Here is a 14,651-nt window from a genome sequence, read left to right as displayed (position 1 = left end):
AGCTGGCTGCTTAGAAATTGGCTGCTTAGAAGCCAATTTTATTTGGGGCATCGTCCTGAGGATCAGTGCTGTTTCTTTACGCAAAGAGGGGCCGGAACTCACCATGAATGCCTCCGTTGTTCTCTTATAATGGCAATGGAGCCCACCTGAGAGGTGCTGGAACTGAGTTCCGGCTGGAAAAAAATGCCCTGTTGAGGGCTATAACCTGTTTATGTGGTAGGTAGGTCACCCCCCCCAATTTATACTTAGGCTAGATTTATGCTGTAAAAGAATATCTATGCTCTCTATATGCATTCTATCCTCTCACACACAAAATGGGTTTGTATGTCATTATTTTGGCATTGCTTAAGGGCCCAGAATGCATCTGACAGCTAGGATAAGTTTTCGCTTTTCTGATTATTTGGGGCAGGCAGATTCATTATGGTTTTCTTCCTCTCCGTATGCACAAATGGGGGGGGGATTTCCCCATAATGAATCTTGCTGGGTCTATCTGTTGGTCATCCCAAATTGGGACGTGCTATCAGGAACGGAATACTTCAAACAAATTTTCACTCAAACCTCGTTTGTCGAACATAATCTGTTCTGGAAGACTGTTCGACTTCCGAAACGTTCGACAACTGAAAGCAGAAGCCTCAATACAATAGGGAAACTCAAAACAGAAGCCGTGTAGCATGTTTGGCTTTTGAAAATCGTTCGAAAACCGGAGCAGTTACTTCCGAGTTTTTTGTGTTCGGGAGCCGAAAACGGAGCCGTTCGAGAACCAAAGTTTGGCTGTAGCATTGTTTCTTCTCCCAAGAAGAATAAATGGAGATAAAGAGGTATACTTACTCAGGGCTTGGGGGAACCTCTGGTATATCCTGTTGCACAGGGAAGACCCCATTGTCTCCCACAGCAGCGGTGAAGTACACTCCAGCCATGCCAGTCACCCGGTTGCCAGGAAATTCAGCCAGCACCTTCTCTTTTCCATGTTGATAGGACCAATGCCAGGCCTGCCCTCCAATGAGTAGACCCCCGCCTCTCTCTACAAACTGAGCAAGGCTGCCAGTTTGTGTGTCGTCATAGGCATTGATGCAGTAGACCCCAAAGGAGTCTCCAAGCGGGGCGTTCGGATGCACCTGAACAGAATTCTTGAGGAGCAGATCAGAGAGAGTGGCCATGTTCTGGTGGACACCCACTTTTGCTGTTGGGGACGGCTTGAGCCACTCCAGGCTATTTCTAATGAAGGGCAGGAACTGGGGCATTTGCAACATGGCTTCATGCGCCGTCACCACCATCCGGCCTGCCCCGTACCAGGATGCGGCTATTAGTACGTTGCCTTTCGTACTCACCAGCACAGGAAAAGCTTGGTCTCCGGTGAGAAGGAGTTTGCAAGGGTTGAAGCCCCCGGTGACATCAAAATACTGAATACCTTTCACCAGTGACGAATAAGAATTTCTGGAGTGCATCTGGGACATTGAGACTGCTGAACCGCTTACAGAACTGGAAGACCAAGAAATAACACACACACACACACCCAAAGAAAACACGTTAAAAATTTCCTGTCTACCTGCAAGGTCCAAACTTATTTCCCCTGTGAAACCTATGTAAAGTACACAAGCTAGCCATCTTGTGTGTGTAATCATTCTCCTAAATTCGTTGTTGTCGTCACACATTTATACAAGAAGCAACAGTGTGCAGTCGTACCTTGGATCCCGAACGCCTTGCAAGTTGAATGTTTGAGCTCCCGAACGCTGCAAACCCGGAAGTGATTGTTCTGGTTTGCGAACTACTTTTGGAAGCCGAACGTCCGATGGGGCTTCTGCAACTTCCAGTTGGCTTTGGTTTCTGAATGTTTTGGAAGTCAGATGGACTTCCAGAATAGATTCGGTTCGACTTCCAAGGTATAAGTGTATATTGAACCACCCTACCCCCCACTCCACAAAAGCACATTTCTATACTAGGTTTTTTAAACCAAAAAATCAGGTTTAAAATTGGGGCTTGTCTTATACACGGATAGTGCTGAGGGGTGTTATCTTAATTTGGAGTTCCTCAAAATGGGCATCATACATGGGGTCGTTTTATACATGGAAAAATATGGTACATCTAACATTACAGTCAAAAGTATCATTCCACAAGCTGCCATGCATTGTTGGAGGCCTGTCCCCATATTAAAGGTAAAGGACCCCTGACAGTTAAGTCCAGTCGTGGACGATTCTGGGGTTGCAGCGCTCATCTCGCTTTACTGGCCAAGGGAGCCGGCATTTGTCTGCAGACAGTTTTTCTGGGTCATGTGGCCAGCATGACTAAGCCGCTTCTGGCAAACCAGAGCAACACACAGAAACGCCGTTTACCTTTCCGCCAGAGCAGTACCTATTCATCTACTTGCACTTTGACGTGCTTTCGAACTGATAGGTTGGCAGGAGCTGGGACCGAACAACGGGAGCTCACCCCGTTGCGGGGATTCAAACCGCTGACCTTCCGATCAGCAAGCCCAAGGCTCAGTGGTTTACACCACAGTGCCACCTGTGTCCCTGTCCCCATATTGCATTGATGTAATAAAGTGATGTCAGGTTGATTGTAAATTAGCGCTTTTCCTGTCTGCTCAACTCTCCTGGGTATAAGTTTCTCAGGGTTAATTCCCAGAGTTGTGAGATCCAGATGTCAAACAGGTTTGCATTTAGACCCTAGCAGTCTAGGATCTACATATTAGGATAAACAAGCTATAGCTTAGAGCCTCACTCTTTTGGGGGGGGCCCCAAAAAAATTAAAAGAAAAACAACAACTGGATGTACATTTCCAAAATTCAAGATAAAAAAACAAATAAAATAAAACCTACATACAGCAACAGTGTTTTGTGTTGTGTAGGCGCCTAAGATGTAAGTCAGACATTCCCAAACTCAGCCCTCCAGATGTTTTGGGACTACAATTCCCATCATCCCTGACCACTGGTCCTGTTAGCTAGGGATGATGGGAGTTGTAGTCCCACGTTTGGGGGTGCCTGGTGTAAGTAATGGGCCCCGCCTGCTAGCCTACTTCTTAATTGTATTTCAGTTCAACAATTACTTTGATAAAGTAATGTTATGTGCAAATGGCTTTAGATACCTATGAGGCCCATAAATTACAATATAGCATATATTCAACACAAAAAACAGTGACAATTTGTTGTTGACCAAGGACAGCTGGGCATATAAAGGACCCCATTACCTTCAGTAGCTTAGTTCATCAAACCTAAATCCGGCTCTGCGCCCTAGCACACCTCTTAGGCTTCTTCCTTAACTTCCACGCTCTCAGTTGGGTTTGGGCCATGCCTTTGGACCCCTGGGTAAGGTGTCAGGGCCGTCTTAAGTATATCCGGCGCCGTGGTGCAAAGATCCCTCCGGCGCCCCCCCCCAGAGCAGCGCACGGAAACGCCGTTTACCTTCCCGCCGGAGTGGTACCTATTTATCTACTTGCACTGTGCTTTCCAACTGCTAGGTTGGCAGGAGCAGGGACTGAGCAACAGGAGCTCACTCCATCGTGGGGATTTGAACCGCCAACCTTCTGATCAGCAAGTCCTAGGCTCTGTGGTTTAACCCACAGTGCCACCCGCATCCCTTAATCTGGATCTACAAGGCTGTTTAAGAAGTGGATTAATGGTTTACCGCTTCCAGAAGATTCCTCAAAATTTGCAACTGAAAAGCAGTGGCAACAGGGCTTTGCCTCTTCCACTTTCGCGGAGAGCTGTGGCTGGTGCTTTCACTCCTTCGGATGGGAAGCTTGCTCAGAACTGCTTTGAATTCTTGTAAGGCTTTTGCAGGAATCTGAAATGCAGAGTGCGAGGAGCTAGTACGGTCTGTTCGCCTATATGACCGTGAAAAGTGAAAGTGAAAGATTAAACTGGTCTAAATTTGTACTTTGCATGTCAACGACCTGGAATAAAAAGCATGACACACACAAAAAGTTACATTGATTACTTTCTCTTTTAATTAAAGATACTCCTTTTTCTTCTTTGTAGATGAAACTTATCCACATTTTATTAGTCGCCTTCAGAATGTAAGAAATAGCTTAAAGCCGCCTTCTAATGAGCAAGTGTTGCCATATTTTCACAGGCAGTGGAAAGTTTTCTTGCTGAGCCTGTCCTTTGTAGCTGAAGAAAGGCAATCTTGAGTCAGTTTGTTCAGAGGCAAGTCTCGCTTATCGCAATGGAAACTTACTCCCTTGCAAATGTGTTTATCATTGCAGCCTCAAATTGCCCTTGTTTTTTGCCGTGGTTACTGGTTGCTCTTTGCTGTAAGAAAACAGACACGGCAATTTGCATGCGCTAGTTGCTCCCTTTGTAATACTAGGAATCTGTTCTAGCCAGCACTGTTGCACACCTGCTTCTCTGTTTCACATACCTGGCAAGAGCCACACAGGAAGTTGTCCTTTTGATGCCTTCCTCAGAACTGACAGGTGAGCAGAACCAGCGTGTCACTTTACAGTGCAATTCTTTCTGCAATTCGGCTGTCTCAGTTTGGCCTGTGCCTTAAGGCAGAATTAAATGTCGTGTTCCAGAGTCGTGTTTTCTCTCCAGCGTGTCCGAGAAGTAGTTCCGGGAACTTCTGGGCAAGTGGCCAAAATAATCTCTGATAGAATAGAATAGAATAGAATTTATTATTTATATCCATGCCCATCTGGCTGGGTTTCCGCAGCCACTTTGTTGGGTGGCTTCCAACAAAGTATTAAAATACAGTAGTCTGTTAAATATTAGAATAGAATCATAGAATCATAGAATCATAGAGTTGGAAGAGACCACAAGGGCCATCGAGTCCAACCCCCTGCCAAGCAGGAAACACCATCAGAGCACTCCTGACATATGGTTGTCAAGCCTTTGCTTAAAGACCTCCAAAGTAGGAGACTCCACCACACTCCTTGGCAGCAAATTCCACTGTCGAACAGCTCTTACTGTCAGGAAGTTCTTCCTAATGTTTAGGTGGAATCTTCTTTCTTGTAGTTTGGATCCATTGCTCCGTGTCCGCTTCTCTGGAGCAGCAGAAAACAACCTTTCTCCCTCCTCTATGTGACATCCTTTTATATATTTGAACATGGCTATCATATCACCCCTTAACCTCCTCTTCTCCAGGCTAAACATGCCCAGCTCCCTTAGCCGTTCCTCATAAGGCATCAATTCCAGGCCTTTGACCATTTTGGTTGCCCTCCTCTGGACACGTTCCAGTTTGTCAGTGTCCTTCTTGAATTGTGGCGCCCAGAACTGGACACAGTACTCCAGGTGAGGTCTGACCAGAGCAGAATACAGTGGCACTATTACTTCCCTTGATCTAGATGCTATACTCCTATTGATGAGGCCCAGAATTGCATTGGCTTTTTTAGCTGCCGCGTCACACTGTTGGCTCATGTCAAGTTTGTGGTCAACCAAGACTCCTAGATCCTTTTCACATGTACTGCTCTCAAGCCAGGTGTCACCCATCTTGTATTTGTGCCTCTCATTTTTTTTGCCCAAGTGCAATACTTTACATTTCTCCCTGTTAAAATTCATCTTGTTTGTTTTGGCCCAGTTTTCTAATCTGTCAAGGTCGTTTTGAAGTGTGATCCTGTCCTCTGGGGTGTTAGCCACCCCTCCCAGTTTGGTGTCATCTGCAAATTTGATCAGGATGCCCTTGAGTCCATCATCCAAGTCGTTGATAAAGATGTTGAATAAGACCGGGCCCAAGACAGAACCCTGTGGCACCCCACTAGTCACTCTTCTCCAGGATGAAGAGGAACCATTGATGAGCACCCTTTGGGTTCGGTCAGTCAGCCAGTTACAAATCCACTGAGTGGTAGCATAGTCAAGACCGCATTTTACCAGCTTCTTTACAAGAATATCATGGGGCACCTTGTCAAATGCCTTACTGAAATCAAGGTAGGCTATATCCACTGAGTTCCCTTCATCTACCAGGCTTGTAATTCTGTCAAAAAACAAGATCAGGTTAGTCTGACATGACTTATTTTTCAGAAATCCATGCTGACTATTGGTGATCACAGCATTCCTTTCTAGGTGTTCACAGACTGTTTTCTTAATGATCTGCTCCAGAATCTTCCCTGGTATTGATGTCAGACTGACTGGGCGGTAATTATTTAGGTCCTCTCTTTTCCCATTTTGAAAATAGGGACAACATTTGCCCTCCTCCAGTCTGTCAGGACTTCGCCTGTTCTCCAGGAATTCTCAAAGATGACTGCCAGTGGTTCTGAGATCACATCTGCCAGTTCTTTTAATACTCTTGGATGCAGTTCATCTGGCCCTGGAGACTTGAATACATCTAAACTAGCCAAGTATTCTTGTACTATCTCCTTAGTCATTCTGGGCTGTGTTTCCTTTGCTGAATCATTTGCTCCAAATTCTTCAGGTCGGGCATTGTTTTCTTTATTGGAGAAGACTGAGGCAAAGAAGGCATTGAGGAGTTCAGCCCTTTCTGTGTCCCCTGTTTGCATTTCACCATCTTCTCCTCTGAGTGACCCCACTGTTTCTTTGTTCTTCCTTTTGCCCATAAAAGCCTTTTTTGTTGCTTTTAACCTCTCTAGCAAGCCTGAGTTCATTCTGTGCTTTAGCTTTTCTGACTTTGTGTCTGCACGTGCTGGCTATTTGTTTGAATTCCTCTTTGGTGGTTTCCCCCGTTTTCCATTTTTTGTACACATCCTTTTTTAATCTTAACTCAGTTAAAAGTTCTTTAGATAGCCACCCTGGCTTCTTTAGGCACCTTCCATGTTTCTGTCTCATTGGTATTGCCTGACGTTGTGCTTTTACTATCTCCCTCTTAACAAACTCCCAGCCATCATGAACTCCCTTTCCTTTTAGTATTACTGTCCATGGGATCTCACCCAGCACTTCCCTAAGTGTTATGAAGTCGGCTTTCTTAAAGTCAAGAAATTGAGTCCTAGTATGCTTGGCTGCTCCTTTCCGCTGTATAGTAAACTTCAGAAGAGCATGATCACTCGCGCCTAATGATCCTTCCACTTCTACCCCACTAACCAGCTCATCAACATTGGTTAGGACCAGATCTAAAATGGCTGTTCCTCTTGTTGCTTCTCCCACTTTCTGGACAATGAAGTTGTCTGCAAGGCCAGTGAGGAATCTGTTTGACCTTATGCTCTTGGCTGAGTTTGACATCCAACAAATATCCGGGTAATTGAAGTCCCCCATTACTACTATCTCCCTTCCTTTTGCATGCTTGGCCATCTGTTCCAGGAAGGCATCATCTATGTCCTCCGTTTGGCTTGGGGATCTATAGTAAACTCCCACAATGAGGTCTCTGTTATTCTTCTCTCCCTTAATTTTGACCCAAATGCTCTCACTTTGGCTTTGAGGTTCTAAATCTTGGATCTCTTCACAGGTATACACATCCCTGACATATAACGCCACTCCTCCTCCTTTCTTGTCTGGTCTGTTTCTCCGAAATAGATTGTATCCCCCCATTATTACATTCCAATCGTGGGACTTATCCCACCAGGTTTCAGTGATGCCTATTATGTCATATTTAGTTTGCTGTACCAAGAGCTCAAGCTCATCTTGTTTATTTCCCATGCTTTGCGCATTAGTGTACAGACATTGAAGTCCATTAATCATTCCCCCATGTCTCTTATTTAAGGATTTTTTTCCTCCTAAAGAGGGCTGCCTTCAAATGTCTTCTAAAAGTCTGGTAGTTGTTCTTCTCTTTGACATCTGGTGGGAGGGTGTTCCACAGGGCGGGTGCCACGACTGAGAAGGCCCTCTGCCTGGTTCCTTGTAACTTGGCTTCTCGCATTGAGGGAACCGCCAGAAGGCCCTCAGCGCTGGACCTCAGTGTCCAGGTAGAACAATGGGAGTGGAGACACTCCTTCAGGTATACTGGGCCATTTAGGGCTTTAAAGGTCAGCACCAACACTTTGAATTGTGCTTGGAAACGTACTGGGAGCCAATGTAGTTCTTTCAAGATCGGTGTTATGTGGTCTCAGCGGCTGCTCCCAGTCACCATTCTAGCTGCCGCATTCTGGATTAGTTGTAGTTTAATTTTATTTATTTAAGCAGATTTCTGCCGCAGCCACGGTACTCAGGATGGCAGACTGCAAAAACCCGTTCGTAAAACTAAGAAAACAATGGGAATAGGAAATGGGAACATGAAGTCAGAGGTCTTGTGTTGCAAACTCATCTGCTTGGCAAGTCATATGTCAGCTGGGCAGCAAGAAGTCAAGAGAGGGGCTACGAATTCCTTATTTGGATGTGGTCATAGAGAGATGATAATTCAGTGGTACCTCAGGTTAAGTACTTAATTCGTTCCGGAGGTCCGTACTTAACATGAAACTGTTCTTAACCCGAGGCTCCACTTTAGCTAATGGGGCCTCCTGCTGCCGCCGCGCCACTGGAGCACAATTTCTGTTCTCATCCTGAAGCAAAGTTCTTAACCTGAAGCACTATTTCTGGGTTAGCAGAGTCTGTAACCTGAAGCGTATGTAACGTGAAGCGTAAGTACCACAATAATAATAATAATAATAATAATAATAATAATAATAATAATAATAATAATAATTTTATATGCCACCCATTGGACTGGGTTGCCCCAGCTGCTCTGGGCGGTTTCTAACAAATTAAAAACATTAAGCACAGTGAAACATCAAACATTAAAAACTTCCCTGTACAGAGCTGCCTTTAGATGTCTTCTAAAATTCAGATAGTTATCTCCTTGACACCTGACAGTAGGGCATCTCACAGAGCAGGCGCCACTACCGAGAAGGTCCTCTGCCTGGTTCCCTGTAGCTTCACATCTCGCAGGGAGGGAACCTCAGAGCTGGACCTCAGGTATACTGGGCGGAGGCTGTTTAGGGCTTTAAAGCTCAGAACAAGCACTTTTATTATTTAATTTTTTTTTTCATTTGCATTTTCAAAAACAGGAGCAGAGAGCATACTTAACCCCCCTCCCCCATCCCACTTACAACTTCATACCAAATTCAGCATGTGTATATATTGTTAGAGGGGGGTTTTTCACTGGTGGCAGATGAACAGAAACTGTGACTCCATGAGACCGGTGTAAAACCAAGTTAAAGAAGGACTTTATTTTAAAACAACAAACAGCAACGCTTTTGGGTGTTTTTCCGGCAGGCAGAGTTCAAACTGCATCTTTTCTCCTTTTGTAGCCATGGGCAGCTGCACCCAATCAGCCCAGAGCTTACAGAAACCACTCTTAAAGGTACAAACATGTTTCTGTACAGAATGATTCCCAGTACCCCCTCTCATTCAAACAGAAACAGAAACAGTACTTTTTTGTTATTTAATCGTTTAGTCGTGTCCGACTCTTTGTGACCCCATGGACCAGAGCATGCCAGGCACTCCTGTCTTCCACTGCCTCCCGCAGTTTGCTCAAACTCATGCTGGTAGCTTCAAGAACACTGTCCAACCATCTCGTTCTCAGTCGCCCCTTCTCCTTGTGCCCTCCATCTTTCCCAGCATCAGGGTCTTTTCCAGGCAGTCTTCTCTTCTCATGAGGCGGCCAAAGTACTGGAGCCTCAGCTTCATGATCTGTCCTTCCAGTGAGCACTCAGGGCTGATTTCCTTCAGAATGGAGAGGTTTGATCTTCTTGCAGTCCATGGGACTCTCAAGAGTCTCCTCCAGCACCATAATTCAAAAGCATCCATTCTTCGGCAATCAGCCTTCTTTATGGTCCAGCTCTCACTTCCATACATCACTACTGGGAAAACCATAGCTTTAACTATACAGACCTTTGTTGGCAAGGTGATGTCTCTGCTTTTTAAGATGCTGTCTAGGTTTGCCATCACCTTTCTCCCAAGGAGCAGGTGTCTTTTAATTTCGTGACTTCTGTCACCATCTGCAGTGATCATGGAGCCCAAGAAAGTAAAATCTCTCACTGCTTCCATTTCTTCCCCTTCTATTTGCCAGGAGGTGATGGGCCCAGTGGCCATGATATTTGTTTTTTTGATGTTGAGCTTCAGACCATATTTTGCGCTCTCCTCTTTCACCCTCATTAAAAGGTTCTTTAATTCCTCCTCACTTTCTGCCATCAAGGTTGTGTCATCTGCATACCTGAGGTTGTTGATATTTCTTCCGGCAATCTTAATTCCAGCTTGGGATTCATCCAGCCCAGCCTTTCACATGATGAATTCCGCGTATAAGTTAAATAAGCAGGGAGACAATATACAGCCTTGCCGTACTCCTTTCCCAATTTTGAACCAATCAGTTGTTCCATATCCAGTTCTAACTGTAGCTTCTTGTCCCACATAGAGATTTCTCAGGAGACAGATGAGGTGATCAGGCACTCCCGTTTCTTTAAGAACTTGCCATAGTTTGCTGTGGTCGACACAGTCAAAGGCTTTTGCATAGTCAATGAAGCAGAAGTAGATGTCTTTCTGGAACTCTCTAGCTTTTTCCATAATCCAGCGCATGTTTGCAATTTGGTCTCTGGTTCCTCTGCCCCTTCGAAATCCAGCTTGCACTTCTAGGAGTTCTAGGTCCACATACTGCTTAAGCCTGCCTTGTAGAATTTTAAGCATAACCTTGCTAGCGTGTGAAATGAGTGCAATTGTGCGGTAGTTGGAGCATTCTTTGGCACTGCCCTTCTTTGGGATTGGGATGTAGACTGATCTTCTCCAATCCTCTGGCCACTGCTGAGTTTTTCAAATTTGCTGGCATATTGAGTGTAGCACCTTAACAGCATCATCTTTTAAAATTTTAAATAGTTCAGCTGGAATACCATCGCTTCCACCGGCCTTGTTATTAGCAGTGCTTTCTAAGGCCCATTTGACTTCATTCTCCAGGATGTCTGGCTCAAGGTCAGCAACCACACTACTTGGGGTGTACGAGACATCCATTTCTTTCTGGTATAGTTCCTCTGTGTATTCTTGCCACCTCTTCTTGATGTCTTCTGCTTCTGTTAGGTCCTTTCCACTTTTGTCTTTTATTATTGTAATATTTGTACGAAATTTTCCTTTCATATCTCCAATTTTCTTGAACAGATCTCTGGTTATTCCCATTCTATTGTTTTCCTCTATTTCTTTGCATTGCTCGTTTAAGAAGGCCTTCTTGTCTCTCCTTGCTATTTTTTGGAAATCTGCATTCAATTTCCTGTATCTTTCACTATCTCCCTCGCATTTTGCTTGCCTTCTCTCCCCCGCTATTTGTAAGGCCTCATTGGACAGCCACTTTGCTTTCTTGCATTTCCTTTTCATTGGGATGGTTTTAGTTGCTGCCTCCTGTATAATGTTACGAGCCTCCACCCATAGTTCTTCAGGCACTCTTCATTTTGAACTCCAAGGCCAAACTTGCCAGTTGTTCCTTTTATCTCTTGACTCCCCACTTTAGCATTCCAAACCCCTATGATGAGAAGAACACCCTTCTTTGGTGTCATTTCCCTTACTTAATTCTGGCATTTTTGCAATACTGCGGAAATTGGCATGCCCCAAACGACGATGCCACAGATGCTGGCACTCATCATGCAAGGCTCTATTACAGGCTTTAACACATGCCCCAGACTCACTTATTAGCTGGTCTTTTAAAACAAATAAACCATTTTTTAGTGACGCTGTAACCACTTTTCCAGCTTTCTCTATTTTACAGCCTGAATTAGAGAAGTTTCCCTTAAACCCCTGTTTAACAAGACTTGTGACTGAAAGCAAAATATTTTCTAAACTTGGTACACATAAAACTTTGGTAAAGTTGTTGCTTAAACAGTTAATATTCACACTACCCTTTCCAGCTGACTCATGCACTGTTCCATCAGCTAGTACTACATTTACAGATTTACAAGGTTGCTTTTCTACAAGAACTTGTGCAGACTTAACAAAAATGTCGCTGCTGAGTCTAAAATCCAGTCCTGTCCAATATCGTGACTGGTGCCTCGAACTGCTGCAGAAACATACTCTTCCTGCCTCCTCGCTTCCCAGCAAACACAGGACGCCCTTTTCTTGTGTTTTCTCCCACAGACACAGTGCACTGTCGTACTAAATGCTTTGTTGACCCACAATGATAGTATCTTCTGACTGTGAAAGCTGCTTCCTCTGTGTGGTCAACAACCTCTTTGGGTTGCTGCTCCTCATCAGTTGCATATCTTTTACTGGACCACCTCCCATTTCCGGAATTACGGTGAGGGGTTGTCGCCTTCCTCTCATGGCGTCTTTCCTCCTTATCAAGCAAACGCCCAGTTAAGAAATGCATCGTTAATTGGCTTTCTGGAATTGCCTCCAGAGTCATCACTAAGTTATCCCATGACTCAGAAAGTGAAGACAGCACAATATAAACTTTTCTCTGTTCAGAAAAATGTTCCCCAAGTTCATTTAACTGTGAAAACAAATCACGCATTCTTTGAAGATGTTTTGAAACACATTCACCCTCACTTAGTCTGGCTCGGTACAGAGCTCTCATTAGAGTAATTTTGCTGCCAGCAGTGTCTCTGATGTGTATCGCTCTCAGTGCTTTTCAAATTTCACTTGCTGTTTCAAGGTCTCGCACATGAGATAACTGAGACTTCTCTAAACTCAAAATTAAATTGGCATATGCTTTGTCCTCCAGCCTTTGGTCTGCTTCATCTACTTCTTCATCCTCATCTTTTACAGGAGGGTTAACAATAACAGTCCAACATTGTTCTTTCTTTAAAAATGCCTGCATCTGTAAACTCCATGACATATAATTGGACTCTCCCAGTTTCTCTACTGGAAAATATGAAGTTCCCCCTTGAGCTCCAGCTCCAAGTCCAGCCATGGCTCCACCCAGCTTTCAGCTTTCCACTCAGTCTTTACTCACACGTGGCTTGAAGCATTGTTCGGCTCCTGGTCTCAAACAGACACTCCCTGCCGACGCCTTCACACAGCCAGCTGCTTGAGAAACGCTGAGTTGCTTCCAGTCTCTGGGTTCTTTTCCACACACTGTCTCTGCCCACTCAGGACTGGGCCCATAACCTGTTAGAGGGGGATTTTTCACTGGTGGCAGATGAACAGAACCTGACTCCATGAGACCGGTGTAAAACCAAGTTAAATAAGGACTTTATTTCAAAACAACAAACAGCAACGCTTTTTGTTTTTCTGCTGCTCTGCATAATCCACATCTTTTTAATCATTTTTTAATCATTCAATTTGTTACCTATTTCAACTCGGCTGGATTTACTCGAGACCTGCGAAGCTATGTATTTGTTTATACTGGTTCTTAAAATATTCAGGAAACATCATTTCCTCCTTGTATTCCCTATCTTCATTTTCTCTTATCCTGTTCGTCGGACCAGCCAGTTCACCATATTCGAACATTTTGCACTGCCATTCCTCCTTGGTGGGTACTAGACTTGTTCTCCACCTTTGTGCCAGTAAGGTTGTAGCTGTGGCATTGGCGTATAGTTTTTTGTTTTCGGGGGACCTCTGTTGTTGTCATCCCCAAGAGGAAAATCTTGTCAGTGTTCGTAAAAAAAAAAGGTTCTGACCTCCCTTTGTCGCCTCAGCCTGGTCCTCGGACCCTTGTCGGCATAAAAGAGTCCACGAGAAGAGTATCCTTGCAGAGTACTTTCTGCTTTTATTCTTAAAAGACTCTGCAGAAGCGAGCAGCAAGACGCACCTAGTTTTTGGAGGAGGAAAACAAGAAAAAAATATTCTGAATGTCAGAAGCCAGAACAGCAAGAGGGATCGCTGCGCAGTGAAAGCAGCAATCCCTCTTGCTGTTCTGGCTTCTGGGATAGCTGCGCAGCCTGCATTCGCTCCATAACACGCACACACATTTCCCCTTTTTAGGAGGCCCTTCCAACTCTACAATTCTATGATTCTATGACACAATAATAGTGCGTTTGTGTGGGGATTTTTTCTGCTTTATTGTTTTACTTTTTGAATATTTTAAATTGGATTTTAAATGTGTTAATACAAACCCAATGGGGAGAAAATCATGTTAACGAAAGAAGAATATTTGGGGTACATAAGACAGACATATCAGCCTCATTAAATGAAGAGATTTACTTCAAAAAAGTATTGTCATTGGTGTCCTTATAGCATTTAAGAGCACATTCTGCCATGGAAAACTAAAAGGGTCAAACCTGCATATAACCTCTTTATAAAGCCACCAGGGTCACATATATATCAAAGTCCCTTTCCTATTTAGGTATAACAGGAAAGTCTCCCTTATACTTTCAAATTGCTTTTTCTTAGCAGTTCCCCTAAGCACACAGTACAGTGGTACCTCGGGTTACATACGCTTCAGGTTACAGACTCCACTAACCCAGAAATAGTACCTCGGTTAAGACCTTTGCTTCAGGATGAGAACAGGAATTGTGCTTTGGCAGCGCGGCAGCAGCGGGAGGCCCCATTAGCTAAAGTGGTGCTTCAGGTTAAGAACAGTTTCAGGTTAAGAACAGACCTCCGGAACGAATTAAGTACGTAACCCGAGGTAGCACTGTACTGACAAACTAAATGTTCAGAAAAAGCCATGTCCCAGATTTTGTGTCTAACCAACCATTCTTGCTGAATACTGATGTTTTCCAATGGCTGGACAAGTAAACCCCATCAAATACAACAGCAGTTTCTTCTGAGTAACCAAACATAGGATTGTGTTGCAAGATGGGCAGAATTTATAGAGCGCAATGTTGATAACAACAATAAAACTTCTACCACCTAGAAACACGACATAGTTTTCATTTTATTTAACAAGATTTGTGTACAGCTTTTGAAAAAAAGAGATCTGAAAAAATAAAACATCTCA

The 14,651-nt window shown here is 44.2% G+C and overlaps 1 protein-coding gene across 3 annotated transcripts in view; it reads right to left on the bottom strand.

Moving 5' to 3' along the window:
- The window catches only part of LOC308595541 (TRPM8 channel-associated factor homolog), a 32,170-nt gene extending 27,579 nt beyond the window's left edge, over positions 1 to 4,591 (bottom strand). The window contains exons 1-3 of one of the 3 annotated variants that reach the window (XM_081209848.1): positions 4,356 to 4,591; positions 3,621 to 3,779; positions 829 to 1,479 (exon numbers count right to left, since the gene is read on the bottom strand). In XM_081209848.1, coding sequence (XP_081065974.1) covers positions 829 to 1,454 — 626 coding nt within the window. In that variant the 5' untranslated portion in view covers positions 1,455 to 1,479; positions 3,621 to 3,779; positions 4,356 to 4,591. Of the gene's footprint in view, positions 1 to 828; positions 2,781 to 3,620; positions 3,780 to 4,355 lie in introns of those variants that run through there. The other 2 variants (XM_081209847.1, XM_081209846.1) reach the window with 2 other exon arrangements.
- Between the last annotated feature and the right edge of the window lie 10,060 nt (positions 4,592 to 14,651).

This window comes from Podarcis bocagei, assembly GCF_964188305.1.
Source record: "Podarcis bocagei genome assembly, chromosome: 10".
In the NCBI taxonomy this organism is placed as follows: Eukaryota; Metazoa; Chordata; class Lepidosauria; order Squamata; family Lacertidae; genus Podarcis; species Podarcis bocagei.
This window is presented reverse-complemented; position numbering and strand designations above follow the sequence as displayed.